Source organism: Musa acuminata, chromosome BXJ3-9 (genome assembly GCF_036884655.1).
Source record: "Musa acuminata AAA Group cultivar baxijiao chromosome BXJ3-9, Cavendish_Baxijiao_AAA, whole genome shotgun sequence".
In the NCBI taxonomy this organism is placed as follows: Eukaryota; Viridiplantae; Streptophyta; class Magnoliopsida; order Zingiberales; family Musaceae; genus Musa; species Musa acuminata.
The window spans coordinates 47,776,175-47,803,963 of record NC_088357.1 but is presented as its reverse complement, the minus strand read 5'-3'; the positions used below and the strand labels follow the sequence as shown (position 1 = coordinate 47,803,963).

The 27,789-nt window shown below is 37.7% G+C and overlaps 3 protein-coding genes across 6 annotated transcripts; all 3 read left to right on the top strand.

Moving 5' to 3' along the window:
• The first annotated feature begins 184 nt into the window (after window positions 1-184).
• Window positions 185-15,531, top strand: LOC135650112 (peptidyl-prolyl cis-trans isomerase CYP95-like). 3 transcript variants are annotated; one of them, XM_065169262.1, is made up of 14 exons: window positions 185-314; window positions 1,079-1,198; window positions 1,343-1,397; window positions 4,793-4,881; window positions 5,178-5,202; window positions 8,239-8,277; window positions 10,547-10,664; window positions 11,039-11,190; window positions 11,362-11,728; window positions 11,865-11,974; window positions 12,453-12,657; window positions 12,745-13,536; window positions 13,635-13,715; window positions 14,925-15,531. In XM_065169262.1, the coding sequence occupies exons 2-14, from the start codon at window positions 1,124-1,126 to the stop codon at window positions 15,274-15,276; spliced, it is 2,460 nt and encodes an 819-aa protein (XP_065025334.1). In that variant the 5' UTR covers window positions 185-314; window positions 1,079-1,123; the 3' UTR covers window positions 15,277-15,531. The 3 variants fall into 3 exon arrangements, with proteins under 3 accessions (XP_065025334.1, XP_065025336.1, XP_065025335.1); XM_065169264.1 differs by lacking the exons at window positions 185-314; window positions 1,079-1,198; window positions 1,343-1,397; window positions 4,793-4,881 and adding an exon at window positions 4,982-5,068; XM_065169263.1 differs by lacking the exons at window positions 185-314; window positions 1,079-1,198; window positions 1,343-1,397; window positions 4,793-4,881; window positions 5,178-5,202 and adding an exon at window positions 5,626-5,708.
• A 465-nt stretch (window positions 15,532-15,996) lies between these two features.
• Window positions 15,997-19,038, top strand: LOC135648557 (cytochrome c oxidase subunit 5b-2, mitochondrial-like). The gene is made up of 6 exons (XM_065166334.1): window positions 15,997-16,273; window positions 16,407-16,492; window positions 16,573-16,623; window positions 18,306-18,372; window positions 18,544-18,623; window positions 18,737-19,038. Exons 1-6 carry the CDS (start codon window positions 16,114-16,116, stop codon window positions 18,806-18,808), a joined length of 516 nt encoding a protein of 171 aa, XP_065022406.1. The 5' UTR covers window positions 15,997-16,113; the 3' UTR covers window positions 18,809-19,038.
• A 1,229-nt stretch (window positions 19,039-20,267) lies between these two features.
• Window positions 20,268-27,476, top strand: LOC135649458 (uncharacterized). Of its 2 annotated transcripts, none has more exons than XM_065167814.1 (4): window positions 20,268-20,414; window positions 26,481-26,889; window positions 27,038-27,108; window positions 27,204-27,476. In XM_065167814.1, exons 2-4 carry the CDS (start codon window positions 26,492-26,494, stop codon window positions 27,215-27,217), a joined length of 483 nt encoding a protein of 160 aa, XP_065023886.1. In that variant the 5' UTR covers window positions 20,268-20,414; window positions 26,481-26,491; the 3' UTR covers window positions 27,218-27,476. The 2 variants fall into 2 exon arrangements, with proteins under 2 accessions (XP_065023886.1, XP_065023885.1); XM_065167813.1 differs by lacking the exon at window positions 20,268-20,414 and adding an exon at window positions 25,703-25,852.
• Window positions 27,477-27,789: the final 313 nt, after the last annotated feature.

The window sequence follows — 27,789 nt, the reverse complement described above, 5'->3', positions numbered from 1 at the left end:
GTTAATATGATTTATTTATGTATGCTTTATCGAAATATATAAGGACATATTTTAAATACGTTTGCACAACGACGTAACGGTACCACAAAATAACACTGTCATGTGCGCCGCACATGCTATGCCACGTCAGTCCCGGTGCTTCTAGTAAATGTAACCCCCGATGAGGGCGTTACCGTAATTTTAAATTCCCCAGCGTTAAGAAACAAGGCGGAGGGAGTCTCGCGTAGGCTTTTTAGGTTTACGATCGTCTCTCGTTTCTGTGGCGGAGCTGCAGCAGCAGCTCTTCTCGGATCCCCTTCTCCCCCACTGCGCAGGTACAAATATTAGGGTTTCGTCTCGACGTATCGATTAGCTCTCTTTTTCTTCCAATTTGGATGCAGTATCAGTCTTTTGTCGAGTCCGTCTTGTCGATTCATTGCCGTTCGCCGTTTGCTTTAGATTGGAAAGTGTATCGATTGCAGTTTCTGTGCTTTTCTGATTGTTTGATCCTTTATAGTCTTTTTCTGCGAGTTTGTGTTTTACTTCGTTTTCATGCTAGGGTTTTTCTGTGTATATAAGCTCGGGTTTAGGGTTTCCGAAGGCGCGTCCAGATCTGTTCGTAGAAAGACTTGGGAATGCTCATGGATTTATGTGTCTTAATCGATTGTGTTCATCTTGAATCTTAGGCTTTTCGTTTTTCCGAGATCGATCCGTGAAAGCATTAACTCCACTTGGCCTTTTGTTTTCCGCCATCCATTCTCGATGAGGTCATATTGAGATTGTGCCGAGTTCCTTCTGTGACTCGGAAGGATCAACGTCGTTGTTGCTCCATCTGTGAATCCATTGATCGGGCCTCAAGCGAAGCTTCTCTCGAGCGGTGTCCGGTGCCTTTAGACTTCTATTACCTTAATCATCTGATAGGCCGTATCGGAAATTTTACAGTGTTTTAATGAACGTCTTAAATCATTCTTTTATGTTTCTTTTTCCTACCTGTTTGGTCAATTCTTTTCCATTGTGCTTACAAGTTAAAAGAGCTATTTGCTAGGTACATGAAATACTGCTAAAATTTTTGATTAATTCACCTTCTGAAATGATACAGACCAAAGTTTTCCTTGTTTGTTTCTTGAAAACTCAAGCTGGCAAAATGGCAAAAAGGAACCCTATTGTCTTCCTGGATGTAGCAATTGATGGAAATGCTGCAGGAAGGCTGATGTTTGAGGTATTAGATCTAATTGTAGAGTTACTATAATACATGATTTTGATTGATGTTCTCATTTTCTGCTGCATATAAAGTAGATAATCTATCCTTTCATTCCTTTTAAAGTGCATTTTTTAGAGTGCTGAGAAATTATTTCTTTTGCAGCTTTTTGCTGATATTGTTCCCAAGACTGCTGAAAACTTTCGAGCACTCTGCACAGGTAACTATCCTTAGTAACTTCATCCATGTCAGTTTATCGCTGGGTTATATGTTTCTTTATTCTTTCTGTTGTTTGTTGCACTTCAATAAAATACTATTTGACATAATTCCTTTTTGAAAACCATAATGAAGACATTATTGATGTCCATATTACTGCTGGATCAAATAGGCACGTGTAGAATTATCGTACTAGAAATCTCCTCTATATTGGAGTCCCTTAATTATATCCCAGTGACTTTTTTCTTTTCTTGTTACCCTGATCAACAAAATAAAATGGGACATCCTTGACTATTCAACTGAATCACTTCGACTGCACCCATATTTACCTTGCCTTCCTGCATCCTCTTTTTTAGATGCTATTTTACTCAAGGCTCGACATTTCGTGCTGACCGGCCATGTCGGTCGGCTGGTGGTACAGTGTGTACTCCATATCGGCATACTGGCACACAGTACACCGGGGTGTGCCGATGGGGACTTGGGCGATACGCATCTTGGTCACCCTTGGGACCAATACATATCATCCGTATCGAACCGACTTGGGTGGTACAACAAACCTTGATTTTATTCATTTCAAAGCTTAGCTAAAATTGTGGATTTCTTTGTAGCATGCTAAGCACCTTCAGGACTTCGCTAGTTGTGATTGTGCAATGTTCAATACTGCTCATGATATGATTTGATATGCTAATCATTTGCCTCATTTTTTATACATTGGCATATGTGGCATCCAAACATGTCAAGCATATTAAAATCTTAAATAGTAAGTTACTAAGTTGTTAAAAAAATGTGAGACAAATGGCCTGTGAACATGGATGCACCAATATGGTACAGTTTCTGTATGGGATTGGATGAACCTTTTTTCTCTCAAAGGCCTTGAATTTGGAATTTGCAGAGCTTAGCCGATATGACTGAATCTTGGCCATTGTTCATAGTTGGCCAATTACTTATGGTAGCAAATAGTTACTGGTAGGCAAATTTTTAGATTGATTCCTGGTCAATCCTACTGATTTTGGAAAAAAAGAATAATGCCACATTCTGACCCTAAGAATCACTAATAATCATACTTCATTGTCCTCTCCACCTTTGCTTCTCACTGCATCTGCACTCTGCCTCCTTTGCATAGGGTGTACTTCTCTTCAACTATTTCTAGAGTTCTGTGGAACATCTGACATGCATCAGTGACTTGTTCGATGACCACTAGTGTTGCCACTTATTGGCTAGGGTATTCTAGCATTATATTGGTCTTTTCTAGAATGTATCATTCATTTAAAGTTAACTATGTTGGCATCCTAAGACCTAAAAGAGTTTTTTGTTGGGTAATAACCATCAGGAAGAGTATATTTTGCACCACTGTGACATTAGGCTCATTGTTATGCATGTATGCACAATGAGCTTGTTATGCATGATTTTTTTTCAATATAGTTCTTTAGAAGTCTGTGTTGTGTTGTTACTACTTGAAGACTTTAATTAAGGTTTGTGTGGTTGAAAACAAATATTCTAATTGAGGTTAATGGATTTGGAAGTTTGAGATCACTTTCTTGATGGTTAGAGAACAGATAAAAGTTGATAATAAATGATAAAAAAATAGTCTATGCTGGATTATTTCAAATTAAAATAATGTGGTAATGCATGATATTATCTAATTGGTGATCATTCGGTTGGTTCCAACCAATCTTCTTTGTCATTATACATTAGTACTGAAGTATGTTGATTAAGCACAGTGTCTAAGGTTTATGATCAATTTTTAGAGGATATCTTGTTAAAAGCAAAAATCTTGACATAGAGGATTTTTGCGAATGTACAGCCTGAGGTCTGTAAGCAAAATTAAAAGGGATAGGCTTCTCTTCAGTTGACACAAGGGGTGTAAAATCCATAGTAGGGAAGCCACACTTGAGTGGAAATAAACCTTTGTGATATTTCAGATGGCTCCGAATCTCAATTGTGACATCTGCACTACACTTCTCTTTTAGTGAAAATTTCTTGTCAGACCTCGACATGGATGGATGAACCTTTTGCTTCTTGAGGTGACACCAAGGTTTTTAACACTGTTTCGTACCATCCAATACGGGCGGTATGTACCGGTCTACCAGCTGACTGACACACAGACCGCTAGCTATCGAGCGGTATTAGGCATTTGGCTATAGCGAGGCGAGGAAGAAGAGGGCGTTCGAAGAAGAGGGAGAAGCATTGAGTGGTGGCGGTGAGGCGAGGGGAGGAAAAGAGGGCGTTCAAAGAAAAGGAAGAAGCATTGAGAAAGAGGATCACGAAGTCACCGATGTGCCGTCATCAGTGTCTCAATGAACCTGAGCCCGTCGAACATCTGTATTGAACTTGTCATCCATGCCCTTTCTCGATCCTGATCTCGATCTCTATCGATCAATTCATCGGTCGACCAATACGAAAGATTTAATCCCCTATCAAGAACCAGGAGGTAACGACGAGGAGAGTCGTACCTCTTTAGAGGAGGAGCTGGAGGCACGGGGATCGGGGGAAGCAGTGGCGAGAGCAGCGGAAGAGGCGGTCGTGAGGAAGGCGGCAAAGGCCCCGGAACCTTTGTAACCCTTTTGAAGGCCGCAGCCGAAGGGTTTCTCCTCCCCACCTCCTTGACGTCGAAGGCCGCATCCGAGGCGACGAGGAGAAGGAAGGCTAAGGGTTTGGAGAGAGCAGCGGGTGTACCGAAAATTATAATTTATATTTTTTTAGTTGTACCGCTCGGTATGCCTTAGCATACCACTCGGTATATCGGTATAGTACAAGATTAAAAACCTTGGGTGACACTATATTATCTTTATAATTAGCTATATATCTGTACTGCAAAAATAGAATGAAGAAAATTGTGCAGCATATCTTGTATATGATTTATGCTCCATTTTGATGTCAAATGTTTCTTCAGTCTTTCAATTGTTATCTGGCTCAGCTAGGATATAACTTATAAGCAGGAAAGGCATTCTTCTTTCTCCCTTTACCACATGTCCATATTGAATTAGCTGCATCTAAACTTTTGTTCATGTTGGCAGATTCTGTTTTTGGTTGCAGGCTGAGAATGACACAATCAAAGAGATTTCTGCAAATGTTTTCTATAGTCATTCTTTTGTTACCCTCAACTTTCATAGTAGTAAATGACTTGATGCTTTTTCCCTTAACTTCGGTCAGTCATGAGCAAATCATTTCTTATCATTATTGCCAATGTTTTGGTTGTTTGGCCAAAAAATAGTGTCTTTGTTTGGTTTTTCTTACAAATTTCTTGGAAAGGGAAAGCCATTTCTTGTTATATCTTCATTATTGTTGGCATTGCTTAGTTAACAAAAAAAGCCTGGTTTTCTTGCTTTTTTGGTTGAAAGGAGGTGGGGTTGCATCAAATCCATTCTTCGTGTCCTGTTGATGTGTTGTGTTTTACAGGTGAAATGGGATTTGGGCCTATGACTAAGAAACCCCTGCACTACAAGGGATCGATCTTCCATCGCATTATTAAGGGCTTTATGGCACAGGTGTAATCTTATTTCTCCATCAATTTTACATAGTAGTCATCCATTATTTCCAATACATATGTGTTGCAGTTTTTCTGGTTTTCAAAAGTTAGATGTGATGGCTTCTGCCACTTGTCTTTCCCTTGTTTAACATGTAGGTTACAGGGGAAATGGTCACAACTGCTTTTGTTGTCATATAGTATTTAAGGTTGTAATTTGTTGTTTTTTCTGCATACAATTTTTCACATTGTGGGTCCACTTTTTTTATTTGTGATATGTTTTTGAAATGGTGCTTGACATGGTTGTTATTTTGGCAGGGTGGTGACTTTTCAAGACGTGATGGTATGCTTCTATGTTTCCATTGTTCTCTTTTTGCTTTATTTAACTGTGGGTTGAAAAGTAAAGGATTTTTTATTGGTGTACAGCATGGTGCATTATGTGTACTTGAATCGTCTATGAAGTCTCTGTTTTTTGTTTCATACACAAACTCTAGATGTGATTGTTCTAATAATTTGCCTCCATGAATGTATTACATATTGCAAATATACAATACACTACCTGCAATCTTTATTCTTTTTCTTGATTTAGATGATTGAAGTATCTCAACTTCTAAATGATGATGATTTGGATAATTTATGAAGATAGTAGGCTAATGATTAATAATTAAGAAAGAGTCATTTACCAGGAAAGTCTAATTAAATTAAAAAAAACTGTTATCTTGCGCAATCACATTCTCTTTTAGGGTCGCAACTGGTGCAGAATCTTCTAGGTTGGCTTTCATTCTGTTTCAAGTTTGTAGGCTGGCTGCTGGACCAATATGATGGAAGAAGCAAAATTGGAAAGTTTAGGTGATGTTGTTGCTAATTTCCTTCATAGTTTTTGTTTAGTTTATTTTTTTCATTGACATAAGAGCTAGAACGTAGGAAGCACACCTGTCAATAGTACACACTTTTTCTGAAAGAATATTGTGGAACCTATATTATTTCATTGTCACTTAGTATTGATTCTTTCAAACTTATGATCTCCTGCTTTCCTAGTTGTTACATATGACAAGATAGTTTCAAGCATGGTGATTGTATTTTCTGTTTTGCATGTGCATGTTTGGTGGAACTTCTACACTTGTAGCCTTACAGAATCATATTGCACATTAGAGTAAGTTGCTGCTTGTAGTTAGACAAAAAAATTGCTTTTAGCCTTTGATATCTTTTTTCTTTAACATGTTTAGCACTTTGCATTTCAGCTCTGGGTTGTTAGGTTATTAGGTCACTTCTTCGGTTCCTCCACACAAAAAAAGCTTATAAACTATAGCTGCTATTCTGGCTATTTTCTCATATTTCTTTTCTGCCTTTCATACTGGAACATTTGGCATACATAGTTTCATACATTATGTTTGAACCAACACAGCATATTTTTGGATAATCACGTAAAGGAAGAGTATATTTTGTGTTTATTTTTCCTTCTAACTGTAGTTCATTGCACTTTTACATATTGTTTACATAAGGAATGCATTTTTGTCCGGTTCGGTACATAAGAGCTGGTGTTTACCTGATCTGCATTAATTATGGTCCTTAACAACAAAGCTTAAATCAACAAAAAATCTAACAACTAGTTTTGAATTTGAGCTTCAGATTTACCTTGGATTGGGAAATATGATGATGCTTTCTTTAGTTTGAATCTTGATTTGCTAAGATTTTGTGGTTTGGAAGAGAAATATACTCAATTTTGGGAGAAATTGAGTGAAGAAAGGAGAGAATGGAAGTTTTTAGGTGGGAAGAAGAATAAAAAGGAGGAGAGAATTAGGTGAATGGGTTGTAGGCTTGCCACGTGTTAAGCTTGTGTAAATTGGTCACTTGCTTCCCAACACACACGATTCAGCATGCATATTATGCAGTACAAAGTACAAACCATATGACTGATCCGAACTCACCCTATCTGCAATCCTATAGGATGTCGGACTGGTAAATGCTGACCCATATCCACAGTATGACTGGTACTTAAATTCAGAGTGCTAACAGTAAGCTTGACATAGAGGCTTTAGTGCCAATGGTGCTGGTTCCTAAAATCCAGGATGAAGTAAAAATGATCTATGTCAAATTCACATCCTGATAGCCTGTTAGTTTGGTTTTTGAGAGCCATGTGAATGGTGCATTTCTTGTTAACCAAGGCAGAGTTTTAGAAGAAGTGTCAATATCCTTGGTGTGTAGCAGTAAAAATTATCTTCATTAGACGGGTTTGGTTTGTAGTAAAGCTTCAAATAAGATGGGCTTTGAGGGCAAAAAAGTTGTTGACTTTTTTGATGTATGTCTCATGTGAAGGATTTTGATGTTCTAGGGCGGCAAGGTATTTTAATTCTGGCTCTAATGCTTTAGTGTTTAGAAGAGAGGAGCACCTATGATTTCTGTTTAGTTTTTGGAAGAAGAATGTCAACAACATCAAGTAAAACAGAGGCAGCAATTATCTCCATTGGTTAGTTGGATCTACAGAGTAGGTGCCACATTAAAAAAGATGGGCTTGTTGGTGATGGTTGCTTGCCTTTATGGTAGAAAATGCCAGTTATCCCTTCAAGCATTTAGGGTTTGATGTGCTCTTTCAGAGACTTGTGTGTAAACATCGCTCCTGATAAGATTTCTGCTGGCGTTTGAGTCCATCTATATATCAGAGTCTATTTTTGTTAAATTTCTGTGGAATTCTATACTTGCAACATGTACAGTCATTATCTGTGTGATTTTACAACACGTAGTTATTATATGACTGCTAAAAAAGCATGAATGTGGGTTAAGATAATTATTTCTTGCATCTGAAATATTCAATTGACTCTTTGCCATTTAGACAAAGCTAACATTCTGCTACCACCTAGTTCTTAATAATTAACTTGGATATATCATGCTGAGCCATTTTGTCATGGTGGCAAATGGTGTGTTGGTACTTTATCTGCCTTTTTTTTTACTGTTAATAGTTCAATTTCTAATGATGTTCTGATGTCTCAAGGTAATGGGTGTAAATGCTTGACTCGTTAATATCTTTGAATGTGTGGATATAAAGCCTTCTCACAACATTCTTTTGAATATATTCTGATAAAGAGAGTTGAATTGTCACATGATCTTTTTGGGCTTGCACTTTGACAATTTGCCCTTTTTAAGTGTCAAAGCTTGCAAAGATCTTCTCATCTCTCTTGCATACTTGATTTTCTTTCTCCTAGCATTGCATTAATAATCAAAGTCTGGTGGCTACTTGTATCTTCTCTCATAATTTCTTGGACATTTATCTGATGTCCTGGTTGTGAATAAGGCTGTTGTCTACAATGACGATGTTGAAGTACGCTGTTAGTTGATGAATTTTGATTGCTTGAACATTGACACATTCTGTCATTATTTTCAGGAACAGGTGGTGAGAGCATATATGGCGGAAAATTTGCAGGTAATTTTATTCCAAAGAATTTAGTAGGACTGTATATAGGCAAATAGGTTTTTTCACCCAATTACAGGAACATGTTTTGAGGTAAAGTTTTTAATTTTATGTTTAACCTGCATATGCCGTGAACTTTTTGTTTTAGTGGGACCATTGTTTGTGTTTCTGACAGGAGAACATAAACTGCTGGAGGTAAAAGTATGTATTTTTTAAGCCAATTTGTAAATTAAGCGATGAGTTTTAACATATTAAAAAGGTATGAAAATGTGTCTCTGCATGAAATACTCTCACAGGCAATTTTTAGTGATGTCCTCATAAATTATCTTGGCCCTCATAAATTATCTATGCTTATGTAGATGTCCCTTAGATAAACTTTCCATCCCTAGCCATTAGAAGTTGATACTCAACTGGCACAAAAACAATCCCAACCCTGCGACCTTTTGCATAAATTTCCGGGACAAATTACCATTTAATTGCTAAATACCTCTTAGTGTTAAGTGAGACAGCCAGAAAGGATCACCTGATTACGTTAGCAAAAGTCTAACTGATGTTAATAACAAATTTCTCATGGAGGATATATGTAGATAATAGATGCAAATATGGCATAGACTCATGGTCCATGAAAATATGAACTTTAGATGGATTTGTGTGATATAGGTAATTGAGTGATGAATGGAAGAAAATTCTCTATTTGTCCAAAATGAACATTACATTCTTAGTCAACAAAATTTTTGAGAATTTATTACATAGTCAACAAAATTTTTGAGAATTTATGTTTGAAGCAGTAAAATACTATAATTGGTCTTGATGGCCCATATATTTTTAGAAATTTGCGCTGCTGCATAAACTCTGATTTTTTTTGCCTTGGCTACCTAGTTAAGCGGAGGTCCTTAAGTACCATGATTTTTTGGATAATTTCTTCTATTGTAAACTATGAACTTCCTAGATCCAGGTCCTAATTATATGAAGCTAAGGTCAAGACCTTTCCTAAAGAGTCATTGAAAAAGTCTCCAAATGCAAAATCCTGTTGGCTTATTAATATATTAACCTAAAATAAATTTATTGAAATTCAATACAACTCAATGAAGGACTTCTAAATCACCTCAAAAGAAGGTCCAAAGTATCCATCTGCCTGATGAGGGACCAGCTTCGTTAAACATGGGGTCTACCCAGATGGTATGTGTACCAAACGAGATGATTGGTACACAGACCTGTTGAATTATATCAATTTTTTAATTTTCTGAAATATATGTTGGTTGTGAACAAATGTTGACATCAGCCAGTGTCTCATTTTCCTCATCTTCCTCCCCCTACCCTCTTCTCTCCCTCCTTTCTTGGTTTGTGCTGTACCATCCTGTATGACTGTTGATATGTCAATTTATACTGGTTGTCATACTAGTTCAAACGTTGATCAGTATTGGCCCCGGATCAAGAATTTGAACCTTTCCATAAAACAATGACAAAATATGATGATGAAAATTCATTTAAAAAACTGAAATATACAAATTGTAATCTGGAGTGAGTTGATATCTGATTTGGCTCAAATTTGAACTTGACAGCATTCATTCCTTGATTCAGGTTACCATGATCGTGACCTCATCTTAACCTGCCTACATCAATCTCTATGTGTGTATGTTGAGAGTTCATACTTCTGGCCCTTATGGTAATCCATGGCAGCTGAAGCTGACATGGTAATCCATGTCAAAAGTATTTTCTCTAATTATGAAAATGAGAATACCCAATGCAATTTTGCCAACATGGTTGAAGTGGATACAAGGTTTATTTAAAAGTTGGTACCCATCTTTTTTGGGTTAAAAGTCTTGCTGCTATTGCTTCAAAGTACATACGTATTGACATTCCTGTCATACTTCATCCATAATAATGATCACATTCCATTGGATCTATTAATATAAGAACTTATGAATGTTATTGAGGTGCTTTGCATATATAGTGCGTGTGTGCATGTGGTATTTCCAAAGTAATATCTACAAATCATTCTCTCTCTTGCTCTCTCCTTTTCTTTTTGATGTCTGGACTTGTAAACTTAAATGTTGTGGTTAACATTGGCTTTAGTTCCCGCAAACATTTGAATGTTGACATGTTGATAGCTTCAAAAAAGATTGATGAATTTGCACTGTTCTTTTCTCACATGGACCCCTTGTTCAGTTTGAGGATCTAGTTTCGTCAGACTTATGGAAATGACCTTTGATCATGTGCCTACAACCTAGACTTGGATTTCTTGATAGCTGCAACTATTATTTTTATTCATGTTCTGCAGATGAAAATTTTGTGCTAAATCATGATGGTCCCGGTCTTCTATCGATGGCAAATGCTGGTCGTGATACTAATGGCTCCCAGTTTTTTATCACTTTCAAGCCTGCTCCTCATCTTGATGGGTTAGTTTTAATTTGTCTATCTATGTTAATTTCTTATTCAACAACTTATTGGACTATTTTTTTATACTTCTTTAAATATCCAGATGAACATTTGCACATATTTCATGCATTGTCCTTGCGTGCTTGAGGTTTATATCATTTACCTTCTGATTTATCCTTGTGGCATATGCATTTATGAAGCTTTTCTACTGATTATGCCACATTGCTTTTGATGCATGGAACACAAGAACATCAATCGACAGCTAGATTAACTTGTTCATTTTAAGTACATGGTTCCTTACAGTATACATAATCCAGTTTTGTTATGCTAGTATACCACATATGTGGTAGCCCATCATCCAATTCTTACACATCATGATTGAATTTTTTGTCAGGAAGCATGTTGTTTTTGGGAAGCTCATACTGGGACATGAAACTTTGAAGAACATAGAGAGTGTTGATGTCGATGGTGACAGACCTGTTGTTCCAGTGAAAATTGTTAACTGTGGAGAATTGAATGAGAGTGCAGCAGCATTGCATGAAAATGGTACTATATTTCCTGGGTGAAGGGCTAGTATGCTTTTGAGTCTCTTGAAATTTTTGATAGATTATTTTACTTGTTCTATATGCATGCCTTACTGTGTGCTAACCATGTTGATGTGCATATGGAGTCTTTTGTTTTTGAGGCCAAGTAACTATATGCTTTTGATATGGCCAGACAAGAAGAAAAATTTCAAATTGAAGAAAGTTAGGGATGTTTCTTCTGATGATGGTCATGAAGGACGGCGGTGTGGACGGCATAAGAAGCCTTCTTCTAAAGGGAAAAGGAAGAAAAAGAGAAGAAGATATTCTTCTGAATCAGATAGCTCATCAGACACAGAATCAGAATCTTCAGAAACTGACAGTGATTCTGATTCTTTTACATCATCTACATCTGATGTCAGCAGCTCAAATGATGATCGGCGGCACAGGAGGAAGAAATATTCTAGGCGAGACAAGTACAACCATGGGAAAAGGAAAAGGGATAGAAGGCGGGAGAAAAGACGAAAAAGGCGTGACAGGAAGTCAAGACACAAGGCCAAGAGGTTGTCATCTAACTGTTGTTCAAGTTGATATATGACTGATGTGTTTTTTGGCTATCTCTACAAAAATATATTTTGAAGGCGTAAAGTTTTTTATGGTTTATAAAGATAGTGAACCATTTTATTATGTTGATACAAGGATGTCGGAGAGTGACTCTGAAATGGGGAGTACTAATGGTAGTAGCTCTGATGATGATGGAAATCACAAACGGCGAGCACAAAAGTCCAAGGTCCCATCTCATGTTTCTGGTAAGTCTACTTTTTTCTTTTTCAGATGTGTCAGTGTTTCTGATTAATCCATATTCTTGTTGGTTAAGATCGTGGAAGTTTTTCTGAAGAAAAGAAAAAATAACAAAATATGAATGACATTGATAATACAGAAAAGAACATGGATTAATAATGTCTTTCTAACCGTCTTCCTTCATGGCAGAAGTTAATGGCTACATGTACAATCTAGAAGCTAATTCTTTTGTCAGTCAAAATTTAATATTTTAATGTTAGTATTTCACCACGTACTGGATAAGGGTGAATACCTACATGCAATTGTAAATAATATCTTAGGAATCTCTTCAATGTGAATAATTTCTAGTGGTGCCATCCCACTTTAGTAAATGTTAACTTGATTCTTTCACCGCCTGCACTCACTACGATTCACAGCTTTATTACAGCTTTTGAACTTTCTTAATTTATTAGATAGTGATGCTCTCTTCTGCGGTATTCAATTTAGATGAGAAAAAGTCACAGTTACCTGTGGAGAGAGAAACTATTGCCATTTTTCTTGACAAGGGAGATATAACTGAGAAGCTTCCTGGTGATGGTGCCAAGTACCATAGAGAAAATGGAGAGATCCAGAGCAATGGCATTACAGCATCAAAGTCTGTCAGGGATGTGGATGAGCTACCAAACTTAGAAGCCAATCTAAACAAATCCAGGTTATTTTATTCTTCTCCTTACACCTGTAGTTTTTTCTTCTTACACTTTTCTGCTGAACTGGTATTTTATTTGACATTCATGAACAGGAGCCATAGCATGAGCCTGAACCAATCTATGAGCAAGAGCATGAGTATCAGTCCAAGAAGGAGTCCAAGTGAAAGCCGAAGTCTGAGCCCCAGAAGGTCAGTAAGCAGAAGCCCTTCTCCAAGAGTTCTTAGTAGAAGCCCTGTTTGTGAACCCCGTCGGAGCAGTATAAGTAGAGGCTCACCTCAGAGAAGCATTAGCAGAAGTCCATCTAGAAGTGTTAGAAGTCCTGCTAGAACTGTTAGTATAAGTCCTGTTGGCCAGACTGAGAGAAGCAAAGCCAAAAGCCCAGTTAAAGTTCACAGCAGAAGTGTAAGTGGAAGCTCTGTAAGGTCTCTGCAGGAGAGAATTCCTAGTGGGAGCCTGGAGAAGGCTCCTACTCGAATAAGCCTCAGTAGAAGTCCAGTCAAGGAAAAAAGAAGAAGCATTAGTCGAAGTTCAGGAAGGTCACTGCAGAGGAGAAGCCCTAGTAGGAGTCCAGTGAGGGCTAGAAGTGTAAGTAGAAGCCCTGTAAAGTCTAGCGGCAGAAGTAAAAGCCGTAGCCCTGCACAGGCTCGGTCACGAAGAAGCATCAGCAAGAGCCAAGGGAGTCCTGTTCGCAGGGCAATATCACCACCTTCCAATCATCGCAGGAGCTTGTCAAGGAGCGCTTCCCCAGATGGGTCTCCGAAGCGCATAAGAAGAGGTAGAGGTTTCAGTCAGCAGTACTCCTATGCGAGAAGATACCGAACTCCTTCTCCTGATCGTTCTCCTATTAGATTGCATCGTTATGGTGGAAGAAGTGATCGTGATAGGTAGTGTGTCTTACATTGAATAATTGTGTTAGTACATGATACTCGATGCCCTTATTTTTATTCTGTTGCATTTATAACCCTGCTCATCCTTTTTCTAGGTATTCAAGCTACAGAAATTACCACAATCGTTCCCCCCCTAGACGTTATAGGAGCCCGCCGAGAGGAAGAACCCCACCAAGGTAACTTACATTTCTATTGATTTTATTATGCTGCAAATAGTAAATTTTTAAGCCTAAATATAAGAAATTGAAGAGATTGAAAATGTAGTTATCTCTTCCGACTGTAAAAATGAGGAGTTGGTTATGATAAAAACTCGGCTAAATTCATATATGATGGTTGTGCATAAACTTTATTGTTTCACAAGTATCAATGCTAACAACCTTTATGTTCTGTTAGATTGGTTGCCTACTAAGTTCATGAGAATATGTGGTCTTATTGGATGGTTCAGCTTAATGATTGTACTCTCTATTGGTACACTTTAGACTCAGTAATAATCTGCAAAAACATACTTTTTCCTGGTACATGATATCTTGATGCTTGTTTCTGACTGTTTCCAGTGTCTCTACCACTTTCTTTGTCTTATTGAGCAACTTTCTTCCATTGACAGTGTCCTTGTCGCTAAATTTTATCTTTACTGAATATGCTTCTTCAATGGGATACATTTTGCTCCTTTAGGCATAATGATCCGTTGGTGGTTTATCCATGCTTACATGGGTAAAGTTTTCTTGATATATTTGACCATGAGGATTTTCTATTTAAAATACTTTGTCGTGCAAATTCATGGTTCAAGATCTTGATCTTTAAAATGATAGGGACCTGAACCTGGATAAAGAGTCTACCATATTTCTGAGTTCAATGAAATTTAAACAATCAACTTTAAGAATCTTTTTATTCTTTTCTTTGGAAGACACTAAATAATTTATGTTAAAGTATCATTACATTCCAATAAATTGATATGGTTGAAAACGAACTTCTGGGTATAGTTTTCATCTTTAAATCCATAAGAGATGACTATAAATGTTTACATTTAAATTTGTTGGTCTTTGCATTGAAGTAGGGCTTTATTCAGTTTTCTTCAGCATGCCTTTAGTGAAACATCTATACTGAAATGAATCATTTGGTTTTTTGAATATTGGATCTTAATCTGAAGTGACACAAAGGGAATGTGTACTGAACAAGTTCTCTTTTTGCTGTTTGTACCAGTTCAATTCTTAGGTTTGGTTTGCTTTGCTTTGATTTTTGAAGGTTCTCATCATAAAAAAAATGTTAATCATGTGTCTTTTAGATCCAAAATCAACCGGAGTTTCTAAAACGGAGGGCCTAAGGGAATTAAGGTTGTTGTCCTGTCTGGTTTGGTTTCTCATGTTCCAGTTTGTGCCTGTATTTAGGTACCGAGGTCGGAGAAGTCGTACTCGAAGCGTATCTCGCAGCCCTGTTGGTTACCGTGGCCGGGCAAGAGGTGGTCACAGCATGAGCCCAGCTCGTAGTCGGTCGCCAGCCTCAGAAAAACTAAGGTCACATGGTGCTAGAGACAGCATTCGCACTGAGAAACGTGGGTCAGTTTCCAGAAGCAGAAGCCCGTCAGGATCACGCTCCAGGTCTCAGTCCCGCTCTTCCCATGACACCCGCTCTCCAAAGCCTGTGAGCAAGGAGCAGTCGAGGTCCCCTTCCAGCAGTTCTGGTGGAAAGAAAGGGTTGGTCTCTTACGGGGATGTCTCCCCTGATTTTGGTGGGAAATAGGGGACAACGGATCACCCATTAAAGAGTTTTCCTTCTAGCTTTGAGCAGCTGAGCAGTAAAAGGGATTTTCTATGCAGAGACTACTGGATGTCTGTACGAGTAATGTTTTTTGCTCGGTTGTTTCTTAAACTGCCTTATGCTTTATAAGCAACACCATGTTCCATCGTTTCAGTTTTGGATTGTAAGAACAATTGTTGTCTTAAATCTGGATATTTCTCAGTTGGACAGAAATGAACTTTGCCAGTGGCATTTCAATTGGTTGTCTTAATTCTTGGTAATTCTACGTTTGTTGTACGAGATTTTCCTATTTATTCTCGCTTCAGGGGGATCAGAATACAAATGTTCGATATTTAGCATCAGCTGCTGGTTCTCATGTTTCTTGCAAGGCAGGATTTCTTTCGCTTCGGACTTGTTTCAAGTTAATGTGGTTGTTATAATTACGGTTAACAAACCCATATTTTCTATACCAAGAGATGAAGTCTCTTTTCAATACTATTTGGTTGAGTTCCGATTATTATAATTCTTGTTATTTAACATTACCATTGCTATTATAATATTGATCACATCATTTTCATATGATTCCTCACTCATAAGTTAGTGGGCGACGTGGCGGCCCATTTAGAACCCTAAATTACGGATCCATGCCAAGCGGTTGTCATCGGCGTTCTGCGGGGTTGCGAAGCGGGTATAAGTAGGAGAGCCGAAGAGGGTATACCATTTATTTTATTATTAATAGGACAAGAAAACAGAGGAAGCGAGAAGCGGGGTAGGGCGGCCGTCGACCTGAGAACACACCAGCTGCAGCGAAAGAGGAAAGGAGCAAGAGGGAGAGACGCTATGTGGAGGAGGGTGTGCGTCGCCCCTTTGCGATCTGCTGTGGGGAAGCCCCACGCCTCCGCCTCCGCCTCCGCCGCCGCCGCACTACGCGCCCGCGTCGCCCCCTTCCCCGCTTCATCCTCCTTGCCGTCCCGTATGACGGCGCATCTCTTCTCCTCGGGTAGTCCCTCCTCCTTCCTTTCCCCTCATTCTCAAGGGGATCCATTATTTCCTTTGGATTTCTACTTTATTTCTCCCCCCAGGGTTCATGAATTGGCAGTTTATTGCTCTTTTTCTTCTCATTCTTTGTTTAGATGGTGGATCGTTGAAAAAGAGTGTGGAGGACGTGATGCCGATCGCCACCGGACTCGAGCGGGAGGAGCTTGAGGCGGAGCTGGAGGTCCACACTTTTCTTTTCAGTTCTCATCATCATTGATCTGAGGAATGAAAAAACTGACCATTTTTGGGTTTTGAATTTAGGGGAAGAAGCGCTTCGATATGGATGCCCCCGTCGGCCCTTTCGGCACCAAGGTTGGCGATTCTTATTCTTGAGACCCCGGCCGTGATATTTGGCTCCTTTTCATAGATCTCATCTCTTTCGATCTTATATTTATGGATATGCATCGTTCTTCCTTCATCATGTTCTTGTAGAGTTATAGATTTCCTTAAGTCTCTTTGGGGTACATGAATTATGTGATGATTGCCTATAGAGCTTCTCTTTTATTAAATACCCATGTGATTAATTTCAGAACCCAAAGTGAATCGATTCAACCCATTCATATAGATACATACGTTTATGCTGCTACATTAAAGCTTGAGTTACAACTTAAAAGACTATCATGGGGGTTCCTATTCTATTCACATTGTTTCATATAGGACACTGACTGAAGCATGTGAAACCGGGGTCCATAATTTGCAAATCTATTTTTTGTTAGTAGAGATAGAACAATAAGGAATATTTCGAAATAAAAGATTATATTTCCATCAAGAACCCTTTATAGGTGTAATTGACAGATTATGGACAAGCTTGTCATTGATTTTCATAAATACCTTCAGTCAACTGATGTACACCTGCATGGGATATTTAGGTTTTTTGAATTATTTGCGGAAAGTTCATCAGTGTTATCATCCTTTCATTAGAATTAATGTCCAATCCTTTATTGGACTATGTATGAAGCAAATTCAGGAACTAGTTCTTCTCTGTACAAAGTAAATTATAAACAAGCTGTAGGAACTTATGCCTTTTAAGTTTTAAGAAAATTTTACTCTTTGTTTGAAGACAAATTTAACATGTTTAATAGTTAAGAACATTGCTCGACCTACAACAATTTAGAGGGTGATAAGCTTAGGTGGTTTAGGAAAAAGGTTGCTGAAAATTGAGAAAAGGAACAAAAGAAGGGGGGGATTTAACGAAATACACTCGACTTGTAAAAATCTCAATTGAACAATGAAAGAATAAGTAGTGCTGTTTCAAACACACATTGCTTTTGAGGGAGAAAAACATGATTCCACACTTCTTGACTAACATTACTTGCTGTCAGGTTGATCTGCTCGTCTCCAATACTGAGGAGCTCTAGTGTCAAGTTATTAAAATATTGGGGTTTGATGAATCATGTATGATTAAAGGAAAGTCTAATATAGTAGAGAATTTAGGATTTTAGGGACGATTTAGGTGGTAGGATTTTCGAGGAAGATAAGAAATTGAACCTTTTAAACTCGGTCTAAATCCTCTGAATTCACTTTGGGGAAAGGTTGTACTTTCACACCACTAATTCATTTATTCATTTCTTGGTCGAAGAAGGTAAAATTTGAGATCTGTATTGACGAATAATTTATTTATTCATTTCTTATTCGAAGAAGATAAATTTTTGGATGTCTTGACAAATAATTCATTTATTCATTTCTTATTTTGAGGCTTGTGATACATACATACATACATACATGATTCATATGCCTTTGAATTTGTGCTATGAAATAAATTAGTCAAAACGTTATGATGTAGTGTATGCCAACAAGTATAGACAATGATGTTCGTTTGGTTTCATGTTCTAGAGGAACATTGCCTTTTATTTATCCAGATCTTTTTTATTTCGTTTCTCTGGTTAATGTGCATAATAGTCGGTATTGATTTTTGTTGCAGCCTTTTTTTCATTTAAGAAATTCTTCATTGTCCAATTATATGATAAATTATCACATGTTTGGGCTGCTTGTAGGAAGCGCCTGCTGTCATCCAGTCCTACTATGACAAGAGGATAGTTGGCTGTCCTGGTGGTGAAGGTGGTAAGTCGATAGGAGAAGGATGCTATGAATTCTTAGTTTTCACTTTTTCCTGTAGCCTACCATTTCTGTTGATACACAAAAAAAATGTATAATCTGTGTGTATGTATGTTCATGGAAGATCTTGATTGCAGTGCTACTTGGCATTTTATACCTTTTTTATTGTTTTTGCAGAGGATGAGCATGATGTTGTATGGTTTTGGCTGGAGAAAGGCAAACCACATGAATGCCCTGTTTGCTCCCAGTACTTTGTGGTAATTGGAATTGACTTTCTCTACTTATAATGTTCTCAAATGAAACTTAAAAGATAGGCTCAACATATAGGTTTGGAACCAAAAAATATTGCTTAAGTTTACTCTTTCTGCAGCTTGAAGTGATAGGTGAGGGAGGGCCTCCAGAAGGACATGGTCATGATGATGATGATGATGAAGATCATTAATTCTGGAGTTGAATTCTGCTAAAAATAAGAAATGGTGAGCGGGAGTCTTTGTACTATGTAGCTTCAGACAGCTATTTGTGTCTTCTGTTCAATTTTCTTGCCCCAAGTGTGGCGTATGTTTTCATCGTCTTTTCCTTTACAGTGACCATTATGGCCATTTGTTAGCCTTTGGATTCTTTTGGGCGTTTTTAGTGCATTGTCAAATAATCAATGGCCACAATTAGACTTCATTCTTTTTTCGAAGCATTCAAAGTGTCTCTACTACATGTATTTTATGTTACAAGTTTTAACTGCTACTGATTTCATCACCATGGCTTGTGAAAATAACCGAGTTTGGATGTAATCATCGTTGATTTTTTTTCTTCTCAAATTAAATTAAATTATTATAAAGAATGTATTATTTTATTTAAATTATTAATGTGTAGTATGATTAAGAAAATGATTAAAATTGTTATTTTTAATCATATGAATGAGTTAAAAATTTTATCAATCAATTAAACTATTAATTAATTTATCTTTTAATGAGTGATGTGATTTTTAAAAAGTAAATAATTTAAATGTCATTTTTGAATGTGACTTATAATACATAAATATTATAATTCTATCATTATGTTTGAAAGTAAAATAAAAATAAATTTTAAAATTTTATTTATTTTTATGAAATAATTAGTGATTTTTTATTTTTTAAATTAAATTGATGATATTGGTGTGATTATTACCACATAATATATGTGACTATACTAAGTTATCAATATTAGAAGTGTAATATATGAGAGGAGTTACAGGTCCATCATATATTAACCACCATGATCCCTAATAATACATTATATTTTTTGAATATATGTATGAATATAAATGAATAATATTTCATTATATTTTTTGAATATATGTATGAATATAAATGAATGATTATAATTGATTATATATTTATGTGGAGGGTAGATAAGGCGATTCGGATTAACGGAGCGTTAGATGTGCATTATTAGTTGCTGCTGTGCTGGGCGAATTCGATGACGTGTCTAGTTATGAGTTGGCATGTAAAATCTTTTGGAATTGCCTCGTCATGGAATGACGCCTCACAGGTGTGATGTGTCGATCTGCCACAACTCAAGATAACGTTGTTCATCATGTTCTCGTAGGCATATTTCGGGATGAAGCAGCTGTTGGATGTTGTTTGAGATAACGTCGCAGTGTGCCGTAACGAAGTGCATTCTTAGATTATTCGACCATTGCAAGCACCCGAAATCAAAATATCGATGAGGTCAACATTTGAGCCATTCCGAGTCTCCGTGCTTGAACTCGAGCTCGATTCGAGGAAGGAGACGAGCGACCTTAAGTCGATTTATCCGAGATGGCTCCGTCTATTTGCCACCTCTGCAATGGACTCGGTCCGTCGGGTGGTGCGTTGTATCGCGGTGCAGCCTGTCGTCGGCATCGAGGTCCATCTACATGAGCCTTTGATGTGATCGACACACGCTCCTCGTTTGCTATAAATTCATCTGCCCTGGTGCTATCGACGGATTAGGGCGCCCTCTCTCTCTCTCTCTCTCGGTGTCAGGCAAGAGCAACAGGGGAGGAGGCCAAGGAACAGATCGGACCAGAGAAGGTACCGCCCACTCCCATTTTTCAAGTACCTTGATCTCTTTTCCTTTTTCCTCCATTCAGGCAATTGGTTTCTTTGGATAAATAAAATTATTCTACTTTGGTTTTTCTGGTTCTTAATTCTTTGATCTCTATCTGATGTAATAGAACCTTAAAGCCATATGATCCTACACTTAATCTCTATTAATTGTTCATTTTTTGTAGTCTTTAGATTATGCAAAAAATCACCATCTCACCTATGGTTCTAACAATTCATATGATTTCCTTAATGGCTGTAGAGGAAACTACACAAGTCGTGTGATTTAAGTATAACGGGACACCTTATTCTGCTGGAATGTTATGACTTGTTGTTCTCGGCCACCTCACTTCAATGCCTTTCATATCTATAAATATCAATCAATACTTAATCTTCCAAATGTCTCGGTACGGTCTCGTAATTAATTAGTGAGATGAGAAGACATCGGATGAGTTTTTTTCTTCATGTATAAACATGTTTGATGCATAAATGTATATACATTTCACAAAGAAAACAATTTTACTTTTATTAATCTAATGCAATCCGTGCTCACCTCATCCAAACACTAAAAAGAATACAAACTGAGTTGATGGTTGCCCCTTAAGATCTGATTTTTAAATCACTTGTTCATCATAAGGAGTGTGAGATATGTACACTTTGTGAACTATATCTGAAGAGACAGAACCAAACAAGTGAGCAAGTTTTTCCTGAATCCATTGATCATTCATTAGACAACATATAATCATCTAGTTCAATATCCATATTGACCAAAGTAGGCTTTGAATGAATAGGAACATCAAACAACCCTCATGTGTAATACTAATGGCAGAGACATTTCCAATGAGTAAACCCACTGCCAAGCTAAGCCATAGCTGCGAGAAATAAACTCTAGCTCTAAGTAATATTCTTCTGGGTATTGGCTTTCCAAGGAGAAACCATTCCATACTTAATAGTGACGACGTCTACCCATAAATCATCAACTCTATTAAGATACAAGTTCATTCTCTTCACCCTATTTATATAAATATATTTTTCTAGTTAACTATCAAACCATTTGAATCTCATTTCTAGGAGACAATTTTTAACAACTCTCAATTATAGTAATAGATGAAGTTATCAGAGAAGAACCTACATATTTTTCTCCATAATTAAAAGAGATCTAAGCTTGTCATGCTTTAATCTATTGGAATAAACTGCTAGAAACAATGAAAGAAATATGAATTATTTCTGAATATTAGATTCATCTTTGTTAAAGAATGTCTTTTATCTCTGAAACTTATTTATTTCTTGATCTAATTTGCTTGTTTAACATTTTTTAATATAAATGAAAAATTCTGCAATCAAAACGGGATAAAATCACTACAATTCATAAAGATGTCGTGCGTCTTGAGCTTAATGTACTGTTACCCATTTATGATGCAATGCTAGATTTTAAGTTCAGCATTATAAAAGAAATGGATGGCTTTCTTGACTTTGCAACAATCTCTTTTACCTTTCAGGTATATCAAGAGAGGTTGCTATCCTGATATTGTTTTTTATTTAATTGAGAGAAGTGTATATTAATGTTTATGTAAAATATGTAATGTCTTGCGATAATTCATAGTTTATGATGCCTCGCCTGTCACATGATTGGAGATGTTGTTGAGATAAATGTTCATTTTTCTTTCTTGATCGATTAATTTAAGATTAGTCCTTGGTGGCATTTGTTTCCTTGAGTTTTGTTTAGCTTTTTCAAAGCCAATCAGTGAGTTTATTTTAGAAATGCCAAGGGAAGTTAAATTCTTTGTATGTGATTTGTTATCATTCCACAATCATGATAAATTGCTTCAGAAAATGATCAAGAATACACCAAGGATCCTTTGTTAAGACCAACTGCCAATTAGCTCCCATTTTGTACATGGCATGAAAAGAGAGTAATATAATGTAAGTACAATGATCAAGCGGCATTTTTCAACTAAACTAACAATTGATATCAAACTTTAGGTCAGTTCTCATGTACCAACTTATGCAAATCCTACTCTAGGAATGAATTTTTTTATTACGTCTGTGTTGACAGGGATGATACTTGTTCTGACATCAATATATATGAATTTATTTTATTCTCTGATGTTTTCTAATGTTTGACAATAAGATTTTCTCTTGGGTGAATGACATCTAAAGAATCATCTAGTCATGTAGTGTCTTCTTGATCAGGGGAACCAAGCACATTGCAGTAGCTAAAAATGCAAATGCTGATGTATATTTCAAAGTCTAAGATACTTCTTTCAGTGAGAACATAACGGAGGCAGAAAAATTATCTAATTCATAACAAGATGGTAATAAATGTATTTTTCTTTGAGCATAACAAATGGATATTTGTTACCCTTTTCTTTTATCTTGATTGATGCTTGAACTGCCACCAGACAACAATGAAGAAAATCTTGTTCACTAGATGATTCCCCTGATCATGAAGAGACTGTATGACTAGATGATTCTTTAGATGCGATTCACCCAAGCGAAAATTTTATTGTCAAACATTATACAAACACCAGAGAATAAAATAAATTCATATATATTGATGTTAGAACAAGTATCATCCTTGTCATCATGCTCACAGTAAACAGCTTTGGCATGGTAGAGTAGGCCTTTCAAAGAATGCTCTCTTAGACATTTATGATACAAGCATTTGATTGTGTGTTTTATGGAATAAGAAAGTCTTGAAAATTATGTTAATGGTGCCACATATTTGGCTTAGAGGTTTAAAATCATATCTCTGTTTACAGTGCTTCTGATTAGCCCTGGTTACGGTTTAGGTCCGGTATAGGCCTTTTGGGAATTGGAACCGGCGGTTCCATATTTCAAAAAAAAAAAAAAAAAGGTCAAAGCCCCTTTGACCAACTGGCTATTAGGGTTGATTGTTTGATAAACTGTTTGATAAATTGTTTGATAACCAGTTTGCCCCCACCCCCCCAACAGCCATATAAAAGATTGATAAGTTTATAATTTTATCAATTTTATATCATTAGACTTGTATTGAAATACATCCACTTTTCAAAATGACATTATGATCAAAACTTAGAAATAATTTTTTTATGATTGTTTGCTATTTTAAATTATTTTTAATTAAAAACTAAAAGTAAAAAAAAAAGATGGTTTGAACTGGAAGTTGAACCGTAGAAACTGGCACCAGAATCGGTCCTCTATGATTCGGTTCTGAAACCGGGATTATGCCTACTTGTGATGGACTAAGTAGAATTGAGTAGGGCAGAATCAACCTGGTGGTGGTATCTGCATCTTAGGTTCTGAAGAACATACCCAATACACTTGAGATTCTGAAATATTTTGTTTAAGGAAAGAGAAATTATCACTATGTATGCTTCCATAACCTTCAGCTGCAGGATGTAAGCAGTTCTCTTTGCATACCCCCAAACCTATGTGGTTAGCAGTAAAATCTTGTATAGAAAATTCTTTCTTAATATGATACCTGCTTCAGTAATTCAATCAGTAAGGTGGATTTGGTTCATCTAAGATAAACAAACCACATTTCAGAAAGAACCTTTTTTTCTTTGTCTGTTACTGAGCTCCAATAGCATAGCTTGCTCAAGAAAACTTGTCAGATCTGATGGCATACTACACAATCTCAAGACATGTGTTGACTATGAATTATGCAGGTTTAGATGAGGCCCAGTTTCCATATGAATGTTAGACTCTCACTGCTTTTCATCTGGAATGCATGCTAAATCATGCTCATTTCAAAGTACACCTACATTTACACCTTTTCATGTGTTAATGCTTGTAACAAAGATAAAGATATGTGCACCAGACTGAGTTAGGGGAGAACACCAAAAGACATTATAGTATTCACCTGCCTCAAAAAGGCAAAGTGGGAAGATGAAGCTGCAAAAGAGAGAAAAAGCAGGTTGTGGTCATGGTCACATTGCATGGAAGCATTTCCCTAGGAGAATCGAATCAGCCCACAAGCACTTTCCTATGCTTTCTTTTCACAGTTCACCACTGCCCTTTAACTTCTCCCAAGAGAAGGGAGGGTATATCATCCTATGGGTTTGAAACTCCTCTGCCCTTGACACCATGGGAAAGTAGGGGGAAGCAAAAGCAAAAGCAAAGCCACTCATATAAGCCACACCAGGGGGGATCAGGAAAAGGAGAGACTTTGGTTTGCAACATAACAATCAAGGGAGGCAGAAGAAGATGAGGGACATGAAACAAGTGGAAAAAGATGGTCAAGACCATCCTCCAAGACTGCTTTCTTTATAGAAATTCACCAGTTTTTTTTTCCCTTTTACTTTCTTGAGCAATTCAATAACTGGTGCATGAAAAAAATGGAAAGGATGCTTTCTCCCTCTTCAAAAATTCCTCCAGTCTCTCTCAAGTATGAATAAAAAGACAGCCAGCCAAAACTACTCGAGTCTTTTATCCTCCTTATCTTTCTTTCCCCTCCCTGTCTTTGTATTCCCAACATTTAAGCTAGACTGACATTGATAAACATGCATATGAATGTGATGATATCTTACATGATATTATATTTGATTAATAAGATGTAATTCATCCAGTTGGAGAATTTAAATTTCTATGGAGTGAGATGACAAAGGCAGATGAAAGCTCTAAGAACAGACCACTGGGATTGGATTTGTTTCATCATTCTATTTTCTTTGGTGGATTAGCCATTTAGTGTAGTGCTTGTATATTGGCTAAGGGTTAGATGGTCAGTTTGAAGGAAAGGAAAATGATAATAGACTGCAGAGCTCATTGTAGCCTCAAGATGAATATTTTTAGCCTGAGTTACACTAGAAAAGAAGTTTAGATTTTTTTTGGGTACATTTAGGAATATTTAGAAACAATAATCAAGGTTAGTAATGTTTAGCCTGAGTAATTTTCTGGATAATATGATGCTGCATTGTTCAGATTAATCTTAAACATCAGCAGAGTACCAAAAAAAATGCATCAAGAAATGGAAACAAAACATCCATTGTCACACTAAAGCCAGTTTGCAAGCATTATAGAAGCCACAGTAGTTTTAAGATGTCATGTCTTTTAACAAAGACATGTTTGATGAGAATCATGTAAAAGAAGTGGCATGGTGGAGGGAACTGAAATGTTCCACATGCATTTCACCACCTCAAAAGATGTTGCTGAATTAATCCATGTTCAAATTCCTCATAATTTTACCAGTCTTTTAGCATCCTTATCCATACTCTTTATCTTCTTCTTCTTTTTCTTTTTAGTTTCTTAGGGTTTCCTCTCTCTTTTTTTTTTAATGTGACTGCAGTGTTCAAGAAGTGGCCACAGAAAGAGAAAAGTGAGAACACCCAATTTAGATTCTCAATTATTGAGCTCCACATGCAAGTATAAAAGGCCACCCCAACCTCACATCAACACTCACTGTCTCATCTGACATCCCACTTCTCTCCTCTTCCTCCCAACTTAGGGTAAGCCTTCCATCTCCACTCCTCTCTATTGTTGGTGCTTCAGTGGTGTCAAACAAGAGAGTTTTACTTCTTGTCTCTTCTCTTCCATGAACTAGAAAGAGTTATCCTCTGAATCAGCTATCTGCAGTCTCTAAGCATTTGATGTTGGTCTTCTTGTATAGGACTGTTAGTACATGGTCATGCAGTATAAATCTCACTCTCTCTCTCTCTCTCTCTCTCTCTCTCTCACACACACACACACACACACTCAAACACAAATGAGTTCTTAATCTTCTGTTAGCTATCTTAAATTTTCTTTGGTGTCGAAGAAGGAACCCTTTGCTTCTTGGCTCTTCCCTTCTATGGACCAGCAGTATTTGCAGTCTCTTAAGACTGATCTCTGTCTTCTTGTATAGGATTGTTAATACATTGAAGATTCAGGACATAGTAACACACACACACACTCTCCCTCTCAATCTCTTGTCTTCCTGTATCTTGAATCTTTAGGACTTGACAAAATGAACAGGAAGTATCTCTCTCTCTCTCTCTGATGGCTGTATCTTGAATCTTTAAGACTTGACAAGATGAGCAGGAAGTAACTCTCTCTCTCTCTCTCTCAATCTCTGATGGATGTATCTTGAATCTTTAGGACTTGACAAGATGAACAGGAAGCCAGGAGACTGGACCTGCAGATCCTGCCAGCACCTCAACTTCAGCCGCCGGGACTCGTGCCAGCGATGCAGCGACTCGAGGCCGAGCAGCGACCGCTCCGAGTACGCCAGCTTCGGCGGCGGCCGCGTCGGTGGATCCTCGTTTGGCTTCAGCGGCTCCGACGTCCGCCCTGGCGACTGGTACTGCTCCTGCGGCGCCCATAACTTCGCCAGCCGCTCGAGCTGCTTCAAGTGCTGTGCCTCGAAGGAGGACTCAGCAGTCGGCGGCGGCGGCGGCGGCGGTGGTGGTTTCGACGGCGACATGCCACGGTCGCGGGGGTACGGCTTCGGCGGCAGCGGCGGCGGTGGGCGCGCCGGGTGGAAGTCCGGGGACTGGATCTGCAACAGGTGTCACTCATGCCCCTTCTGTTCCTCGTGCATGTTCTTCATCAAACGTTCATCTAACCTTTACATATGTGCAGTTCTTTTAGCTTCATCCGATACCAAACCCTTCTGGGCTCCGTGTTTAGCTAACATCGTTGAAGCATTTCTGTAGGTCGGGATGCAACGAGCACAACTTCGCAAGCAGGATGGAGTGCTTCCGATGCAATGCACCCAGGGATTCCGGTAACCCATCCACCGCTGGACTCATCATTTGTTTGCTTCCATCCTGAAATCTGATAGTATCAACATCTGGAAACCTCTTTGTCCTTTCATGGCAGGCACCGAAGTCTAAGGAGACGATGAACCAGCGAAGAGACAACAGAAAGAGATGAACGAGAGCTTCAGATACGGTAGTGATCTCAAGTTATTGCTAGTTTTGCCTTTGGTCTTCTTCTTGAACCCTAAGTTCTGTGTTGAGTGTTCCTTCTCTCAGTTTCAATTTGCTTTGAAGTCCTGTGTCCCTCACCCTTCTCCTGCACCTCTTCCTCCTATCTTTGCAATAGGTAATGTGAAGTCTCTTTCTGCTTTGTTATGAATGAAGATTATATGTATGTCATCCTCCAAATGGTGGGGGTATGTTCTCGAGCACATAACGCAAGTGGTCCAAGGAATGTCTTGAGAAATGCCATGGCCTTTGACATGTCTACAAAAGCTCCAAGTTTAGGTTTCAACAGCTGTTGCACTCCAAAAGAATCAAACATCAACAGAAGCTTTTCATGGGTGACTCCTTTTCACACATCAAAGGAAAGCACCAAGTGAATTGTCCATCTCTCTCTCCAATTGAATTATTTTGTGACACCATGATGTTTTCATGTGAAAATATAAGGCATGCATCAAATGATGAATTAAGATATAAATATACAT